General features: G+C 37.2%; 1 protein-coding gene across 2 annotated transcripts in view; it reads left to right on the forward strand.

Annotated features, from left to right (window-relative positions):
* Nucleotides 1–19,610, forward strand: part of BDP1 (B double prime 1, subunit of RNA polymerase III transcription initiation factor IIIB) — a 57,924-nt gene that overhangs the window by 2,909 nt on the left and 35,405 nt on the right. For both annotated transcript variants that reach the window (XM_032214454.1, XM_032214455.1), the window contains exons 2-17: nucleotides 301–856; nucleotides 3,230–3,339; nucleotides 4,351–4,410; nucleotides 5,280–5,450; nucleotides 6,419–6,552; nucleotides 8,085–8,179; nucleotides 10,280–10,334; nucleotides 10,928–11,086; nucleotides 12,240–12,521; nucleotides 13,193–13,352; nucleotides 14,027–14,147; nucleotides 15,417–15,490; nucleotides 17,005–17,229; nucleotides 18,347–18,494; nucleotides 18,940–19,022; nucleotides 19,153–19,411. In XM_032214454.1, the coding sequence (XP_032070345.1) occupies nucleotides 301–856; nucleotides 3,230–3,339; nucleotides 4,351–4,410; nucleotides 5,280–5,450; nucleotides 6,419–6,552; nucleotides 8,085–8,179; nucleotides 10,280–10,334; nucleotides 10,928–11,086; nucleotides 12,240–12,521; nucleotides 13,193–13,352; nucleotides 14,027–14,147; nucleotides 15,417–15,490; nucleotides 17,005–17,229; nucleotides 18,347–18,494; nucleotides 18,940–19,022; nucleotides 19,153–19,411 (2,692 nt within the window). The remainder of the gene's footprint in view (nucleotides 1–300; nucleotides 857–3,229; nucleotides 3,340–4,350; nucleotides 4,411–5,279; nucleotides 5,451–6,418; nucleotides 6,553–8,084; nucleotides 8,180–10,279; nucleotides 10,335–10,927; nucleotides 11,087–12,239; nucleotides 12,522–13,192; nucleotides 13,353–14,026; nucleotides 14,148–15,416; nucleotides 15,491–17,004; nucleotides 17,230–18,346; nucleotides 18,495–18,939; nucleotides 19,023–19,152; nucleotides 19,412–19,610) is intronic.

Consider the following 19,610-nt stretch of genomic DNA (forward strand, 5'->3'; position numbering starts at 1 on the left):
TTCCCTGAAAATAAGACTGGGTCTTATATTAATTTTTGCTTCAAAAGATGCATTATTTGCCGGTTAGGTCTTATTTTTGGATAAATATGGTAAATGTGTTCGTCTGGCTGATGATCTTAATGGGGCTTATTTTTTTGGGTAGAACTTATATTACAAGCAACTTGAAAAACTATGCTAGGGCTTATTTTCCAGTTAGGTTTTATTTTTAGGGAAACACGATAATTACTGTACTACATTTTTTAAAAAATCTGTCATTATATTATTCTAATCTATTAGCTAATATTTCTCTTAATTTTCCAGAAATGAAAAGACCAGTGATAAAAGTGGAGGTGGAGATGGAGACTGCAGGAAAAATGCTGAAGGATTTTCACAGAGAAGAAAACGGATATCCACTATGCCTAACCTTATAAAACCAAAAATTGTACCTCCACCTCCCCCCACTGTTGATTCATCATCAAAATGCTCTCAAAAACAAGGACCCCATTCTCCTGCTTTTAGTAACTCTAAAGAAACATCTTTATCTGAAAAGTTCGATGTGGAAAATTTTCCCAAGTCTTCCATATTGCCTGAAAAGAAAACTTCTGCTCCTCAAGTGCCACAGTTCTCTCCATTTAAAAAATCTGTTAGTAAAGAATCCAGTCCGTGTATGCCCCCTCAAAGAAGTGATGAAGTCCTTCTGAAGAACATAAGCTCGCCTCTCAAAGAAAGACCCACCCAGGAAACATTGATAGAAGAGGAAACAACACAAACAAAATCTGCTTCAGCAGATAAGAAAAAGATTTGTTCAGATCGTGTGAAAATTATCAAAAGTCAGAAGCTAAGGAAGATGCTTAAAGAAGAATTGAATAAAGAGAAAGTACAGTATTTTTGTAATTTTAATCTGAAGTATCAGGGAAGGAAATGGAAAGAGTTCTACCGTGTTTCCCCGAAAATAAGACAGGATCTTATTTTCTTTTTACCCACAAAATATGGCTTGGGCTTTATTATCCGGGGGGAGGGGGGTTATTGTTTTGGGGTTGCTGGGCAGCTGCTCTCTTGTGAGCGGGCTCCCAAAGAGCCGGGCACAGCCTCAGGGGTGAACGGCTGTGTTGTGCTGTCGCAGTAGCGCAGCACAACAGTCATGAAGTGACCACGCTCATGAGCAGCCACCTGGCAAACCCCCTTTCCAGCCAGGCACAGCACCATCCACTAATCTAGGGGTATTGCCAAGCCACATGAGCACCTGTTCACCACCGCCCAGCTCCCGCGGCTTGGTGTCTTCAAAATGCCAGTGAATGGCGCTCTACACGGCTGGAGAGGGGGGTTGCGAGAGTGGCTGTTCCGCTCCCGCTCACACGCCTCCCAGCCTCACGATGCCCTGGCCCAGCTCTCTGCAGAGGAAGAGCACTTCCACTCCTGCCGTCACTGCCGCCATCCCGGCATGGCTTTTTTGGTGGCTTCCAAACCAAGTCTTCCGGCAGTAGTGGGTGTACTCTCTATTGTTGTGGGCCGGTTGCCGGCAGAGCGTGCTCCCAGAGTGTACAATCATAGAGTGTACGCCCAGAGCGGCCACTGCCAAAAGACTCGGTTTTGGAAGCTGCCAAAAAAGCCATGCTGGGATGGTGGCGGGAGCGGAGGTGCTCTTCCTCTGCACAGAGAACTGGGCCAGGGTATCGTGAGGCTGGGAGTGGGAGCGGAACAGCCACTCTCGCAACCCCCCTCTCCAGCCATGCAGAGCGCCATTCACTGGCATTTTGAAGGCGCCAAGCCACAGGAGCCGGGCAGTGGCGAACAGGTGCTCATGTGGCTTGGCAATACCCCTAGGTCAGTGAATGTTACTGTGCCCAGCTGGAAAGGGGGTTTGCCGGGTGGCTGCTCGTGAGCATGGTCACTTCATGACTGCTGCGCTGCACTGCTGCGATAGTGCAACACAGCCATTTGCCCCTGACGCTGTGCCCGGCTCTTTAGGAGCTTGCTTGCAAGAGAGCAGGCGCCTGGCAACCCCCCTCCAGCTGTGCACAGCGCCGCTCACCAACCTAGCAATGCGATCACCTTTGCCCCCCCCCACCCCCCGGTTCCTGCAGCTTGGCATCTTCGGGATACTGCTAGGTTGGTGAGCAGCGCTTTGCCTGGGGGTTGTCCAGGGGGCTTATTTGTGGGGTAGGGCTTTTATTTTTGCTTATTATCAGGACATGTCATATTTTCGGGGAAACACGGTAGCTTGTTTTTTGGGATGAAGTATCCTATAGTGAATCAGATCATTGATTTTTCCAGCCTGATATTTTTTCAGTGTTGAATGGCAATATTTCTTAATTCTAGAGAGTGATTAGGTACCAAGTCGCTTTTGACTCCTAGTCTATGTGGGTAGATCTTCTCCATGTTGATCTGTCTTTAACCAGGTCTTACAGAGAGAAGATTTTTTAAATCATCTGGAAATAATAGATTTCATCCTGTGACCTCTTGTATGTAGATCTTGGGATATACTGTTGAACTAAGGCAGTCTTCACTTATGAGAAGTGAACCTTTTGTTACAATTTAGAAATATTATAATATATAATATATAAATATTATAAAAATATTATAAATATTATAAAAAGTATCGCTATAAACTAGCGAGATCTTTGGCAGCTGGCATTGTACCAAGCTATTCTAGGTAGACACTTAGTTTTGGATTTCAATTTCTCCCATGAGCTCTGACTGACATGGTCAGTAGCAAAAACTCTTGAGAGTTCTAATTCTAAACATCTGAGATATATTAAACTGCTGGCTAAACTTTCCAATTCTTCTTAATTTCTATCTGATGCTTCTGGTAAATAACGGGGATTTAAGTCAATGTGTGGTCAGTAGTCTGTGACCAATTGGTCAATCTCACTCATTCTAATTCTGTCATCCATCTAAATTAGGTGAGGGGGTGCAGAAGGTGAATTAGTGTCTGAATATGGTAGCGTAAACTATGATAAATTTTCATGTAATGGTAATTAGTTATAGTTTCATTATGCATTCATATACATTTTTAAAATTTAAACTTATATTGTATTTTTCTGCTTCTATCACTCAACATTATAAAATGTATTAAAATAATAATAGCAGATAAAGTTGCACCAGCAAAAATGTAAAAATAAAATAAAACAAGCTAGCAACTGAATATGGCAAGTAGAAAACTCTTAAATATATACAAATTATAAAATTAGAAACAAGATTTAAATAAAATTGTATGGAATGATAAAACTTTATTAATTTAACTTTCTAGAAACAACGGAAATTTAAATATCCTATAATCGAAAAAAATATGCCGGAAGATCGCTCCAAAATGACTATGAGAGATTTTATTTATTATTTGCCTGAAAACAATCCTATGAAGTAAGTGCATATATTCTTTTGTCATGTTGGTACAAATTGTTTTTATTAATTCATTGGATTTATACGGTCTGTATCCTCTAAAGATCTTAGAGTGCCTTATATGGTTTTTCACTCATTCTTTTATCTTTATAACAGTTTTGTTAACTTGGGCTCACAGGCATATAGCATTAAACATCTGAGACATTAAGTCTTGGGGTCTTTCACTTATAAAATATTGGCTTCAAGATGCTTTTCTACAGTATAAATTACTAATATACATACATACATACATACATACATACATACATACATACATACACACACACACACATATATGTGTATGTATATATATATATATATATATATAAAAAGTCACAACCCCTGGTATGCCCAAATATGGGAGGAAGTTCACTGCTTCCATTTTCTGTCCATCGGCTCGTCATAAGAGACCATCCAGACAGAAATCCAATATTTTTACTGTTGCCTTTGTTACAACACAAATATAACACACACACACACACACACACACACACACACACACACACACACACACACACACACTGGTTTCTATAAGAATGCATCTGTATTCTAGTCAAGTAAGTAGAAATATAATAAAATGTGGCTAGGAACTTTATCAAATTGTTACAGGGCAAGATTTATTGAAATTGATAACACATTTTTGGTTTGGATATGTATAAAACATTTGCATAATTTGTTTTTTATTCTTTGTTGAAAATTGGCATTCCTAAGTAAGTGGATTTAAATCATCTTGTTATCTGTTGTTTTCAGGAAATTATTGTTATATTGTGAAATCTGAAGTGATTAGAGTTGTAGATTTATCTTAGTTCAGTCTTACCGAACATTATATGAATAAATTAAATTCAATTTTTGTGTGTAAATATGTATACTGTAGCATGCTAGGAATTATCATGGTTAAATACACAATTTAACTGCATTTGTACTATGCACTATGAAATTAAGAAATTGGCTGGATTAAATGAATAATTTCATGCCCTTTTCAATATTTAATAGGTCTTCATTCATTGAAGAGAAGAAAACAGAAAAGACCTCTACAATGACCCAAGCAAAAGAGTAATTTGTTTCTTTTTGAAATAGTATTAATAAAATGTACAATCAGTAATACATTTGTAAAAAATAAAAAAAATGTTTGGTTAATATTGCTGAAATTAAATTATTGGTTGAAAACATAATCCTAATAATCTATTACAGATTAATTATATTGAACTTTTGATGAAATCCTGGTTTTAATTATAATTAAAAATCGGGCATGTAGCATGAATGGATGCTCAGCTCTATAATCCTTTCCTTTTGCTTGTAATTTCCTTCCTTCCTTCCTTTCTCTCTCTCTCCCCCTCCCTCCCTCCGCCTCTCTTTCTTTTTTTTGCCTTTATTACTTTATATTAAGATGGCAAATATAGATAAAACTTCCTCCTCATATTATTTTGCTACTTTAAGCATGTAACCATTATTTTTATACAGTGTAATTTAAGAAAGTTTAATTTAATTCTGAGCTAGCATTACTAACCCACCTTTTAACGCTGATTTTCAGTGCGGTGTTAGAAGTACCTGAGGATTAATGCATAAATAATTCCATACTATGTTTAATGGAGGAAAGAAACATTTGCAACCAAGAGGAGGTCAGCTAAAGAATAAAACCTATCACCCGTTCTCATATCCAATGCCTAGGTCATAATTAACAGCTGGTGGTATTAAATTTATGTTTGTATAAATATGCAATTATTAAGTAAGGTTCTGATGCAATCTTTTAGGTATAGGTGTGTTAGTTAGGGTAAAGAATATGACCATACATCCTGAGGAAAGTTATACTCCAGCTAAAAGAATGAGATAGATGTAATGATTCTTGTAATGATACTTCGTTTTGAAAAGGAAATATGAAAAGACCTTAGTACTATTTGAACTGTTACTTCCCCAAATTTCAGGCCTGAAGAAAGAATAGTTGCTGATCATGAAGATGAAAATGAAGAAGATGATGATGAAGAACAAGGAGGAGGAGCAGGAGGAGAAGGAGGAGGAGGGGAAGAAGATGGCTCTCTTTTAGTCCCTCGAGTGAAAGTTGCAGAAGATGGCTCAATTATTCTGGATGAAGAAAGGTTAGGTTTTGCTATCAGTCAATTTGTGTTATAAAATTGGTGTCTATTTATAGCAGTGCTTAATATTGGTCAAGATATTTTGGTACTTGAGTTAAGACTTTCCTCGTTAGGTTTGACAGTGTATAAATAAAACCAGCTATTAATTCCTGCCTTCAATTTATCCCCTTTTTCTGCTTTTCTTTTTAAGATTTTTATCCTGTGACTTATATTGTAAATCCTATTGGAGTTTTGGTACTTGATTTGGAAAGATATTCAATAGGACAATTATGCATTTCCCCTCTCAAAATATTTATTATACATGTAATCATTGTCCTGTGTCTGGAGGGAGAGTTTCATAATCATCTAATTTATTTGTCATGGAAAGTTAATGTAAAGTGAAACTAAATATTAAAGAGCTGCTTTAGCAATACTGAGGGCAAAAAAAATAATCTTTCATCAATTTCTCAGTCTTTCTTGGATATTTATATATTTTGCTGTACAGGTAGTCCTCAACTTACTACCACGATTGAGCCCAACATTTATGTTGTGAAAAATGTGTTAAGTGAGTTTTGCCCCATTTTATGACTTTTCTTGCCACATTAGTTAAATGAATCACTGCAATTGTTAAGTGAATCTGGCTTCCCCATTGACTTTGTTTGTCAAGAGGTTGCAAAAGGGGATCACATGACCCCAGGACACTGCAGCCATCATAAATGTGAACCAGCATCCAAATGTATATCACATGACCATGGGATGGCTGCAATGGTCACAATAAGTGTGAAAAATGGCCATAAGTCACTTTTTTCAGTGCTGTTGTAACTTTGTATGGTCACTAAATTATCTATTGTAAGTTGAAGACAACCTGTATTTCAACACAGGTTGCCAATTTTCTCTATTATTAGTAAGACAATTGTTCCTAAGATGACATTGCTTTTTATGGCATTTCTTAGATATATTTCTTATATTTTCTTTTTGTTGTTCCTATTTAGTTTAACTGTAGAGGTTTTAAGGACAAAAGGACAGTGTGTAGTGGAAGAAAATGATCCCATCTTTGAGCGTGGTTCCACAACAACATATTCAAGTTTCAGGAAAAGCTATTATACCAGACCATGGTCAGAAAAAGGTGTGTATAATTTAGTGCAATAGGCACAGAAGCATATTAGGGTATATAATATGCATCTTTCAGTGTGAGATATATGTGAAGGATATATCCAGTTTAATAGATATAGACTCCAAGAATATATATGAATTATATTTACTGCCTAAAAATAAGATATCAATAGAAGAATATACATGTAACTAAAGTTTGAATTTTGGACTTGGTGCTCTCTGAGTTTGGTTTTTATTTGCAGACATTTCATTACCTGAGTAGGTAACGTCATCAGTGCTATTCACTATGGAATTTTCTTCCTCTTTAAATATAATAGCTTGCTCTGTCAATGTTGGTGGGTGGGTGATTTTTCTCAGTGGTAGTTCCTTGATTAGGGCATTTATTTTGATTGTTGTCTGGTATCCATCCCTGCTTATATGGATGTGGCCACTGGAGGGGATGTCTTCTGTTCTTTTTTGTTTCCTTCTTATATTTTGTCTCTTTTGAATGGTGTGTACATATATCTTATTGATACATATCGATGACTGATTTGTCTGAATGCCAAGCTTCCAGGAATCGCCCAATACCTGACCTACATTGAAATGCCTGGAATCATTGACCTCATCAATCTCTGCATCACCGCCTACTTTCAGTTTGATGGATGCTGTATATTGACAAATCAGAGGCACACCCATGGAACCACCACTCATAGGAGAAATTACAATGTAGCATCCAGAAACTATACCTTAGGAAGTACCAAAAAGAAAACATGAACACCCACATGAATATTGGCCGGCAAGCTTATGAATATAAACAAGAAGCAAACCCCTTACTCACTAGCATTAATATTGTAATATAGCTGGAGAAAAAAATGTTTGCAAGCAAACAACTAAGTTCAGAGAGCACCAAAGAATCCTCAATATCCCATGCAGGCAATTTCCTGTATTTTTAATGAGTTATACGGAATTAGAAATAATGCGTATTGAAATAATTCATCAGGTGATTTACACATGATAAACAATTGAGCAATTTTTCATAGATCAATATTAGGATTAGTGTGTGACTTTCCAGCTCTAATTGGTGAATTTGGTGGTATATAGTTCATTTGCAAAGAGGATATATGAAGTGAATAACTTTTAAAAATCCTTTGTGTTTAGGATATTTTAAAAGTTCAGTTATTCTTCAATTAACTGAAACCTTGAGGAAGTAGGGGCCTCTTCAGTTCTTACTAAAATGTGCAATTCACGTAACAGATACAGTTAGTGGCTTAAAAATAGGAGATAATTCAACAGTACATTATTTACTTCATATGCAAAAAGAGCCTCAGACACCTGGATATGTCACCTTTTCTGTAGTTCTTGAAAGTGACAGCCAGACTCTGGATGAAGTTCAAGTAAGGCAGATCACATAGTTTCCCAATGGGAAATACAGAACATTTTTGATAATTATGAAAAAATTATACTTTGATGTTTATATTTTTCTATAATATGTTTATTTAAAATTGACATTACTGTGTTAAAAATGGCAATTGCCTTAACCATATTTTATCTTTTTTTTAATTACAGAAACAGACATGTTTTTCTTAGCCATAAGTATGGTAGGAACTGACTTTTCAATGATTAGTCAGCTTTTTCCTCACAGAGCAAGAACAGAAATCAAGGTAAACATTTTGAAGAAAAAAATTAACAGGATCAACAAGATATTCTTTAGCTTGGGTATTTAATATTTTATGGTATCTTAAAATTAATTTACATCATTTCAATTTTATCTGTTTCTGGCGATACCAGAGAATACACCTGGCAGCCTTTTTTTTAATTAATTACATTTCTTAGTGCTTAATAAACATCGGGTTGTCTGGGTATTTAATTTGCTTAACAATACATATTACAATACAATACAATAGTAGAGTTGGAAGGGATCTTGGAGGTCTTCTAGTCCAACCCCCTGCCTAGGCAGGAAACCCTAACCATTTCAGACAAATGGCTATCCAACATCTTCTTAAAGTCTTCCAGTGTTGGGGCATTCACAATTTCTGGAGGCAAGCTGTTCCACTGATTAATTGTTCTGTCAGGAAATTTCTCCTCAGTTCTCAGTTGCTTCTCTCCTTGATTAGTTTCCACCCATTGCTTCTTGTTCTACCCTCAGGTGCCTTGGAAAAGAGTTTGACTCCCTCTTCTTTGTGGCAACCCCTGAGATATTGGAACACTGCTATCATGTCTCCCCTAGTCCTTCTTTCTATTAAACTAGACATACCCAGTTCCTGCAACCGTTCTTCATATGTTTTAGTCTCCAGTCCCCTAATCATCTTTGTTGCTCTTCTCTGCACTCTTTCTAGAGTCTCCACATCTTTTCAACATCGTGGTGACCAAAACTGAATGCAGTATTCCAAGTGTGGCCTTACCAAGGCATTATAAAGTGGTATTAACACTTTACGTGATCTTGATTCTATCCCTCTGTTTATGCAGCCTTGAACTGTGTTGGCTTTTTTTGGCAGCTGCTGCACACTACTGGCTCATATTTAAATGGTTGTCCACTAGGACTCCAAGATCCCTTTCACAGTTACTACTGTTGAGCAAGGTACCACCTTGTTGTACCTGTGCATTTTATTTTTGTTGCCTAACTGTAGAACCTTACTCTTTCCACCATTGAATTTCATTTTATTAGATAGTGCCCAATGTTCAAGTTTGTCAAGATCCTTCTGTATCTTTAGCCTATCTTCTGGAGTGTTGATTATTCCTGCCAGCTTGGTGTCATCTGCAGATTTGATAAGTTCCCCATTTATTCCCTCATCCAAATCATTGATGAAGATGTTGAAGAGTACTGGGCCCAAAACAGAGCCTTTGGGTACTCCACCGTATACTTCCTTCCATGAAGATGCAATTCCATTGAGGACTACACGTTGAGTGCAGTTGGTCAGCCAGTTACGAATCCATCTGGTGGTGATGCTGTTTAACCCACATTCTTCTACTTTATCTAGTAGTAGGTTATGGTCTACCTTATCAAATGCCTTACTGAAGTCCAAGTAAACTATATCAACGCCATTCCTCTGGTCCACTAATTTTGTCACATTATCAAAGAATGCAATAAGATTAGTCTGGCATTACATTCTCCATCCCTTTTTTCCAACCACTGATAAAATAGGTTCCATGTCTAATAATATTCTGTATCTTCTTTCTGTTTCATTTTTAATGTCAGTCTGTCCATTTCTGCACACATTAGTATCTTCTTAATTATTCACCTCGTGGTGTTTCTTCATTTTTCCAGCATTATGCAAATACAATCTTCACTGCTGTCAAGTTGTGCAATATTAAATACATATTTTCTTATCAAGTTTACCTGATATTATACCTAATAAAAATAGTTCAGGTTTAAAATCTACATGCTTTCCAATCATCTTTTCTAACCATTTATGTATTTTTTCCCAAAAATGTTTTCCTAAGCACTCTTGATGTAGATTAATTAATTTTTGTTCTGTATTTAGGCTTCTTATTTTTACTTATCATGCTATCATCATTATTATGGCTATTATTTTTCATAGGACTAAGAGTTTTATTCTGATATTAATTCAAAGTATTAACTTTGCTTTTGTTCAGGGTAAACTTGCTTTATGGATACTAAAAATTCTGTCTCTTACCTAGAAAACATATAGGAGAATAAAAACATACAACCTTCTCCTTTCATTCTCTGAGTAGGAATAAGTACGGATTTAAACCAATATCATTTCTCAATAAAGTATCTTGTTACAACATTTTGTTTTCAGAATAAATTTAAGCGGGAAGAAAAAGCCAATGGATGGAGAATAGATAAAGCATTTAGTAAGTATTGGTATATGCTATTTTTCCCCTTTGAAAACATTTTTATGTGCATTAGTAAAAATTCATTGGACTGCATCTACATAGTATGAATCTCAGGGTGAAGGGCTTATTTCATTTCTTGAAATTAATGAATATAGCGTGAGGAGAACTCTGATAATTGAGAGGGATTTTTAAAAATTCTTGTTGCAATCTTTCATGTTAGCCTTAAAATCAGATCCTTGATCTTGTAATATGAGGACTCTAGGATGAAAATGAGACCATTTTTTTCTAATATATTGGCAGGAATGGCCTCCCAACATATCATTGAATTTACCCTTAACATTTCTCAGACAGATATGCATCTAAGTACTACCATACAATCTTCCTTCATTGTAATATTTACAAAATCTTTTAATTAATTTTAAATAGTTCAAATGTTTTTAAAATCTTGACACATTAAAAGTCACACATTCATTGTTGCATTTTTTTTAAATAAGCAAAGACTTATTTTAATAAACAGAACTAAAGTTAATGATATAGCTACTTCACTTATTCCATTTAATAAAGTATATTTTGTATTGAGTAACTTATCGTATCATTTCTTTTTTGGACAGAAGAAAAAAGGCCTTTTGACTTCAGTTTTTTTACGAAACTCCTTGAGAAGGTCCTGGAAAATGAGAGGAAGAAGAAAGATAAAGATGCTGCAAATCAGCAACAAAAAGAAAAAAATTCCAATAAGAGAAATACACCAAGAACTCAGAAAAAGCGAAAAGGTAATTTTAATAATACTTAAAATGCTTGGCAAAGTCATGAATATCTCCCCTTCGCTATATGGCATTCTGTTCTTTCTATACAAGGACAGTAGTTGTAGGACACTTGAACATAATCTGATTTTTGTGTGACTGTACATTTGAATCATTCTTGATTCTTGGCTATTGCCTAGATAAGTCCTTGCATTTTTATTGATCAAAGCAGAATATTAATTCTACTTCAACAATCCTGATAGTTTTTAGTGAAATATTTTGTATATAATACCAGACAACCTGTGACCCAGGTTATCATTTCAGAGATATTCTTTACCTCAACAGAAAAACAGATTGATCATGGATGGGCAAAAATATCAGAGGGAATGACTTTTAATTTCGTATTAGCTTCCTCATTGAGTTTCCTTGGGTGAAGCTGGCAAGCAATGTCAAAAACCTTCTTTCCATTTCTCCTTCCCTCCCTCCTCTTTCCTTTCCTTTCCCTTCCTTTTCCAGCAGGCAGTTAATTAGCTGCTGCCAGGTGGAGAAGGGAGTGAGGGAGTAAATGAGTGGTTGGCATAGTGCATAGGGACTGGATGATTTCTTCATTGTCTTTCTTCCTGAAATTTTCCCACAGGCAAAACTTTTGCTAATAAGGAGATAGCAAAGAGCGTAGGAGTGTCAGCAATCACATAAGTTCCTCCCTCATATGAGACAGTTTGTGGGAAACTATCAGGGAATGTTGAAAAGGAGCATCACTTGACTGCTACTGACAGCATGGTGGTAGTGTTAAAGTGGCAAAAAAATAATTTAAAAAATCCCCAAATTTAATTCCTTCCAGAGTGATGGGTTTTGGCATTCAGTAAGTTAGTCCATTTAGGGGATCTTTGTTGACAAAGTTTTGCTTTATGATGCAATGTTTTACCTAATTGAAGATTTCAAAGTACCAAACACATGCAAAGAGTTGTAGTACTGTATAGATATATAACCTTGACAAAGATGAAGGAAATGTCTGTATAACTAAAACAATTAGAAATTCTGTGACTGACATTAGGAAAGCAGAAGATGCTGTGAGTTTATAAGGAGCAACAAATGGAATGTCTCCATATTGTCCATGCTGTTTGAACAAGTTTATTTTTCATTATTTGGAATACCTTTGCTTAATTATTGCATACTTTGATAGATAAAGTTGTAAATGGACAGTCCAACCATGGTCCAGATGAACATCAGGATGGTAGAAGTTCTGACATGGAAATAGAAGTAGATGCCGAAACAGCGGAAAAGGAGAATGAAGAATCTCCTAGCATTTTGGAACAGGCAAAAGAGCAAACAGTTATTGAATCAGCAGTAACCAAAAAGAAAAGGAAAAGAAAGAAAAAAGATTCTGAACAGGAGACAGACAATCTTCTTGAAGAAAGAAATATTCCAACAGAAATGATGGAAGAAAAAACGACTAGAAAGAAAAGTAAGCTTTTGAAATGCTATTGTTATACCACTGAGATATTATGTCTTGATTTTGCTAATTTCTGAACTTTAATTCTTTTATTAAAGAATTATTAAAGTTATTATCTAATAACTTTCATTCCACTGGTACAAATCCTTCCTGGACAAATTTTTACTTTGAATGCTGCCATTAGTGGAAAGCACCTAATTTCTTCCCTCTCTCCCATTTTTTTACAACATCCTGTGTGCCATTTTCCTTTGTGGTGTACAGGTCCTCCAGAAGTCTCCTAAATATTTGGGAAGAAGGCATGAGAGGGAAATGTTCTGTTCTGCTATCAGCATTAACTCTTACTTTTATCTGGAAGATGATGATTACTTGTGAATTAAAAAAAAACACAATAACAAACACAAATGGAAAAATACAATAAACATTCCATTGAGACTTAGTTTATTTACATGGGAAGAACCTGGCAGAAGTAGAGAGTTTGATTCACCTACAGTACTAAACCATAATGTCACTGATCGTTTTTTGTATAAAGTGTTATGTGAGGAGGCAGGCCAATACACAACAAAGCAGTCTTCAATTTCATTCAGAGAAAATGATTACAGTACTGTGAATATAACTAAGTATGGATAGGTTTAACAGTTATGGCCAGTTCGAAGGATTTTTAATGCATGACAATCTGTTCTTAGGAAAAAATATATTGGCTAATGATGTGATAAGTGGCATTCGGGAAGATGGTGATGAACTGGAAGTCCCAAACAGAACCATCCCAGATGAAACTCTTATCATGGATAAAGAAGAACCACCATGCTGTATCAGGTTAAATGAAGAAGCAGGAAAAGACCATAGGTATAAATTATATATATATGTTTTATACTGTATCAAAGCAATCTTGCAAAGCACAGCACATATTTATAACTTTCTTTATAAGACTCTCTCTTGTGTGGCTTAATTTTAAATGTTTCTTGTGTAATTTAAGAAACAACAATATATTCAGATTCAGTTCAGTAAATGATGCTGTTTTCAGCATGTTGATAAAGCTGTATATGAACTTTAATCTTGTTAGAATTTAGGAATGTTGAAAACTACTTTTTATTTGGTTGAGGAGAAATCTATTGTGCGTCTAATAAACAATGAATTGACTATTGTGCACTATGAACAAATTTTCCTCTGATAACTTTTTCTCTAACTATGACAGTCTGATTATTTTAGATAAAGGTTTTTTCCCTGTAAGTTTTTATTTTTACCTGTACTTTGAAAAGTGATGACTTTTTCCTTTCTCTTTTTACTATGACTATATAGAACCGGTTTGTACATTAGTAAGGACTTAAAAATGGGAGTATCGCTCACTGAACAATATAGTGCCATTCTGCTTGCTTGAATAATTTTTAGGATAAGTCTGTTTTATAGCTTACACATTATACAAAGAGAGAAATGCCATTAGTTCTTCATAAGTTAAAATAATAAAAAAGAACTATATATGTATTGCCTGCATATTATAATATTTTCAATATTCAAAAAAGTAAACCAGGACAAGAGGATGTTTCATCAGTTACTTCTGAGCACCATGTTGAGCAACATTTGGTGTCTCAAATGACTCCAAAAGAAAATATAGAAGATTTTGAGAGGTCCACTGAAGCCCAGGTAAAATAGTTCTTAGCTTTTCTCTGTTAAAGCTTGCTAATTCTCTTTATTTTGAGGAATATCTATATTAAATCTATACTACAAACATGTCATTTTAAAGACTTGTGCTCCATTCCAGCAAAGTCAGTGAGCCCCAAAATTTGAATATTGATATTGGTTTTGACAAGGGCTCTTTGTGTTTGGAGGTAGAAAGTGGGAAAGCTCTGGACCTGCATTTACTGTATAGGTATATTGCCAAATTCTTGGTATTATTGGCTGCAATATGATTGGACTAGGATTGATTAAAAATGTCCCATCGCTAATTAGATAGTAGATCCTCCACTTATTTCACTTTCTTTCAACCTTTTATTTTTCTTTTTACTCTTTTTTCATACATAGACCTGGCTCATACATTGCATCATACTTGTTCATTTGTTATTTAGTGTATGTTAGTGTATGAGTCCTTGTGGTTGATGAATCAGAGTTGATTGTTAAATGCAAGATATACCGTATTTTCACGACTATAAGCCGCACTGAAAATCCTAAAATTTGATCCAAAACCGGCAGTGCGGCTTATAACTCGGTGCGCTTTATATGTGGAAAAAGATCTCCCAGCTGCTTTCGGGGCTTCCTGGAGCGCCAAGAACCTTTGCGCTGTTCTCCGCTCCTCACGACTGCAATAGATGTCCAGAAGCGGCTTTTGGGGCTAATGGGGATTGGATTTCCAGCTCGATAGCCCCTGCCGCTTCTGGACGTCTATTGCAGTTGTGAGGAGCCGAGGAGAGTGCGGAGAACAGCGCGAAGGTTCTTGGCGCTCCAGGAAGCCCCGAAAGCAGCTGGGGGAGGCGCACGGCTTGGTTTCTCCTCCCTGGACATCGCAGCAGCAGCCCCAAGCGCACCGATCTCTGTGTTTTTCGCATCGGGGTGTGCTGCAAGAGCATGCCCCGATGCGAAAAACACAGAGATCAGTGCGCTTGGGGCTGCTGCTGCGACGTCCAGGGAGGAGAAACCAAGCCGTGCGCCTCCCCCAGCTGCTTTCGGGGCTTCCTGGAGCGCCAAGAACCTTCGCGCTGTTCTCCGCTCCTCCTCGCGACTGCAACAGATGTCCAGAAGCGTCGGGAAACGTGCGGCTTATAACCCGGTGCGCTTTATATGTGGAAAAAGTTTGAAAAATTAACGTTAATTGATACTGCGGCTTATAATCCGGTGCGGCTTTTGGTCGTGAAAATACGGTAAATAAATCAATTGTGTATTTCATAATGAGATCATGCTACTTTGATTGCTTTGCAGAAGGAAGAAGCTGTAAGAGATAATCTGGATAAAAATCAGAATGTGGCATCACAAAAACCTTGTGATGAAAACATGTGAGTAAAAGTTGTTGTTCTTCCCAAAACCAAAGGAGAACTTTTCCCCAACATGAAGTGGGATAGAATGGCTTCCAAACAAGTCTGGTGCTTTGTTTTCTCTATGGCAGTTTAAGAATCAGGGCAATTTGTGAGATGGCAAAAGGGTGGGATCAGTTACCGTATTTATCGGCGTATAACACGCAGTTTTAAAACTAAAATTGTAAGCTGAAACCCTGCCTGCGTGTTATACGCCGATACTGCGCGTTATACGCCGGGTCCACTGTTCCCTCTAAGGTGCGCGGCCGCAAGAAACCCCCGCGCAGAGGTTTCTAACTCCCGCGCAGAGGTTTCTTTCAAAGCAAACGTGGGGAAGTCCTTTGCAGGCAGCTAGAACTGGCTGCCTGCAAAGGACCTTCCCAAACTTGTTTCAGCGGCAGCTCTCAGCCTGGCGGCAGCGTCACACAGACTGTGGAAGGAGGGGGAGGAGGAGGGAACTAAAGAGAGCTTTTACCGAGTCTGCGCCCCACAGCCAGGACTGTCCTTGCGCCCCTCAAGCCGCGTTTCTTCCCCGCAAAGCCCTTCGGGCAACCCGAGAGTTCCGCTTGACGCCAGAAGGGCTTTGCAGGAAGAAACGCGGCGTTTCTTCCTGCAAAGCCCTTCTGGCGCCAAAAGGAACTCTCGGGTTGCCCGAAGGGCTTTGCGGGGAAGAAACGCGGCTTGAGGGGCGCCAGGACAGTCCTGGCTGTGGGGCGCAGACTCGGTAAAAGCTCTCTTTAGTTCCCTCCTCCTCCTCCTCCTCCTCCTCCTCCTCCTTCTTTCTGGAGCCCCTTCCTCAAAGATTTGGTACCAAAGCAATGGCGGTGAGGAAGTTGTGTCTTTTGGATTTTGCACTGTTGTCTTTTCAATGGTTCTCAGACTGGTTGAACCTTTAGCAGCTGGGGTGATATTCTTTACTGTTAAGGTTACAATTGGATGTGTTGGACAAATCTTAAAAGATGAAACTTTTATTAAAACGTTTGACTTAACTAAAAACGTCTTCCTTTTTCTTCTTCTTCTTAAATATGATTTATTTATTTATTTTTACTTCAGAAGTTTGATGACCATTGTACAAACTAATCCAACCTAAATGTAGAGGAGGAGAAGAAGGGGGGGGGATTTAAAAAGAGCAGAGGAAAAAGAAAAGAAAGCATGAAGAAAACATAAAGAAAGGGATGGGAGGGAGGGAAGGAAGGAAGGCACTTTATGTTGAGGAGTTAATGTTATAATTCATGTTCTAATGTTATAAATTTTAATCCAACATTAAGTTCCGAGCTTCCAAGTCATTTATTTTTAATGAAAAAATTTTTTACTCAAATTTTTGTGTTAAAATGGGGGATGCGTGTTATACGCCGGTGCGTGTTATACGCCGATAAATACGGTATTTGAAGAAAAATGTGTATGTAGGCACTTTCCTAATAACTTTTTCTTATTCTGGTTAAGTTTTCAGAGACTGTGTTTTACGTGCAAAATGGATATTTCCAATTTATTTGCAGGGAAACAGATAGGACAATTCCTGAAAAGCCCACACAGGAGGTACAGCTGCAGAACTTTGAATCAGACTTAAGAGGAGCATCTGAAAAAATAGAACCTGTAGCATCTAACCCATTAATTGATAAAGTTTCTTCTGAGTCACTTGTAGAAAATAAAGCTGCTTCCATTTCTGGATCTGCTACAGAAGAAACATGCAATGCAAGAAGTGATGTCATTAGAGTAACAGAGTAAGTAATTTATTACGGTGTGTTGCACAGTTAGCATTTACCATATTTTTCAGAGTATAAGACAACCAAGATTTTGAAGAGGCAAATTTAATAAAAAAGTTTTTGCACTCTGCCGACCTCTCAAAAATGGCCCATTTTTCACAAAAACGGATCCATTGTTGTCAACAAAAAGGGCATGCATAGCCTTTAGGAAGCTTATAGATTGCTCTTGAGGATTGTGGCTTCAAAACGAGCAAAACCAGCCCGTTTTTCACTCATTTTTGCCCTCCCCCACCCCAGGACCATTCTGGAAGCCTCCTAAAGGCTTTGCACGGTCATTTTGGTGAAGGGGGCGGGATTTCAGGAGGCCAAAAATGTTGTATTCAGTGTATAAGATGCACCCAGATTTTCACCCTCCTTTTTGAGGGGAAAAAGCATCTTATACTCCGAAAAATATGTTAGCATTTAGATTACCGTATTTTTCAGACTATAAGACGCACCATGATTTTGAAGAGGTATTTTTTTTAAAAAAAAGTTTTTGCAATCTGCAGGATTCCCAAACCCTCTGCACACCTCACTTTATGCAAAAAAAAAGGGGGGGCATGCAGAGCTTTGGGAGGCTGCTAGAGTGCTCCTGGGGGCTACCCCCCCAAATGAGCAAAAAAAAGGCACATTTTTTTTGCAAAAAAGGGCATAAAGAGGCTTTGGGAGGGTTGTAGAGTGCTCCTGGAGGCTGGGACAAAAATGACCAAAAAACAGCCCATTTTTTGCTCGTTTTTGCCCTCCCCAGTCCTCAGGAGCACTTTGCAAGCCTCTGCACGTCCATTTTTGCAAAGGGGGTGGGATTTTGGTAAGCCAAAAATTCTGTATTCAGTATATAAAATTTTCACCCTCTTTTCTGAGGGAAAAAGGTGCGTCTTATACTCTGAAAAACACGATAGATTTGGCATTTTTATCCGCCTATTCAGTCCTTACCAAGGACATGATAGGCAGTTGTTTGATGTAGTAGAGATATTGTTGTAGGATGTAAGCTATTCTTAGTAATGCTGCCTTTTGAAATTGATGGATGGTGATTTATCTAAATGTTCCATTTCATCTAAATCAGTCTAGGATTTTTTTTACTCTTTTTTTCCTGTAGAGAGAGTCCAAAAGCTTTTGCAGGAAAGATGGAAGTGAGAAGTCGATGGATGAGACCTAAACCTAATATCGGTAAAGTGTCTGGCAGAAAAAATACATCTGCTGAAGGCGAGCTCAAGAAGTCTGGATCTAATAGTGCAGGCGAGAAGGTATTCATTAGTTTGGATTTATATGTGTTATCTGAGGAACTGAAAGCTTTCAATTATCTCTCTTGCATAAAATTATTTTATAACCCACCTTATCATTTCATAGCACACTGAACAGGATTGTACAGTTAAATTTGAATCAGTGTAGAGTGTGGTGATCAGCAGTTTTTGCTTGAATGTATGTGAATGTTGAGTTAGAAGTTATGGAATGCGTTGAAAAGTCTCAGCTGCCAATGTCATGTTTAATTGCTTTGTGAATGTTCACTAGTCATTTTCCAAAATGTACGGCATTTATTTGAGATGAGGGAAAATTAATATTCTTAATATACCAGATAATTAGAATATAAATTTGAAATCTCGTAAAATAAAGTGTTTCTAAATTTAATTTGATGAGAGTGATTTGTTTTGAAAAGGTACAGCCATTTATTTTTTGATGATTAATTCTCAGGAAATTGAGCAGAATGATGCACCCCACATCATCACAGCTGAGGTTACTGAAACACATTGCCAGGGCTTGGATGCAGAATCTGCGTAAGTATGCAGAGAAGAACTCAGAATTTGGGCAAGGATTTTCTTCCTTATTCACTAATAATAATAGTAGAAATGATTGCTAGGCATTACTTCATTTTATTATTGCCTTTTCATGGTTGATTTTTTTTAGGAATAAGAACCAATCCACCTCACAAGAAAGCAAGCAAACTGTTCTCAAAGCTGCACCATTAGCAAGGGGACGATTTCAGAGACCAAAACCAAATTTAGGAAGAATTACTAGAAGGCAAGAACTACCTGAAAGAAGCACTGAGGCAGAAAAAAAACCAAGCGAAGCAGGGACTGAATTAGCAAGTGAAGCAATAATCACTGAAAAGACTGTGATACATACTGAATATAATGATTGTCAACTTCTAAATAAGAATACCACTGTAAGTATGATGTATGTAAAACAATAACTTTCAAAGGCTGACTAAATTAAGTATCAACTTATAAACATTTCCTTCTGTGAAATATGTATTGTTTAAGATACCAGTGCCTTCACTGAATTAATTTGAGTTTCTTCTTAAACTATGGTATGGTTTCTCTGTATTTAAGACATGTGCTATACAACGATAGTTTAGTCTACTC

Source organism: Thamnophis elegans, chromosome 3 (assembly GCF_009769535.1).
Source record: "Thamnophis elegans isolate rThaEle1 chromosome 3, rThaEle1.pri, whole genome shotgun sequence".
Lineage (NCBI taxonomy): Eukaryota > Metazoa > Chordata > Lepidosauria > Squamata > Colubridae > Thamnophis > Thamnophis elegans.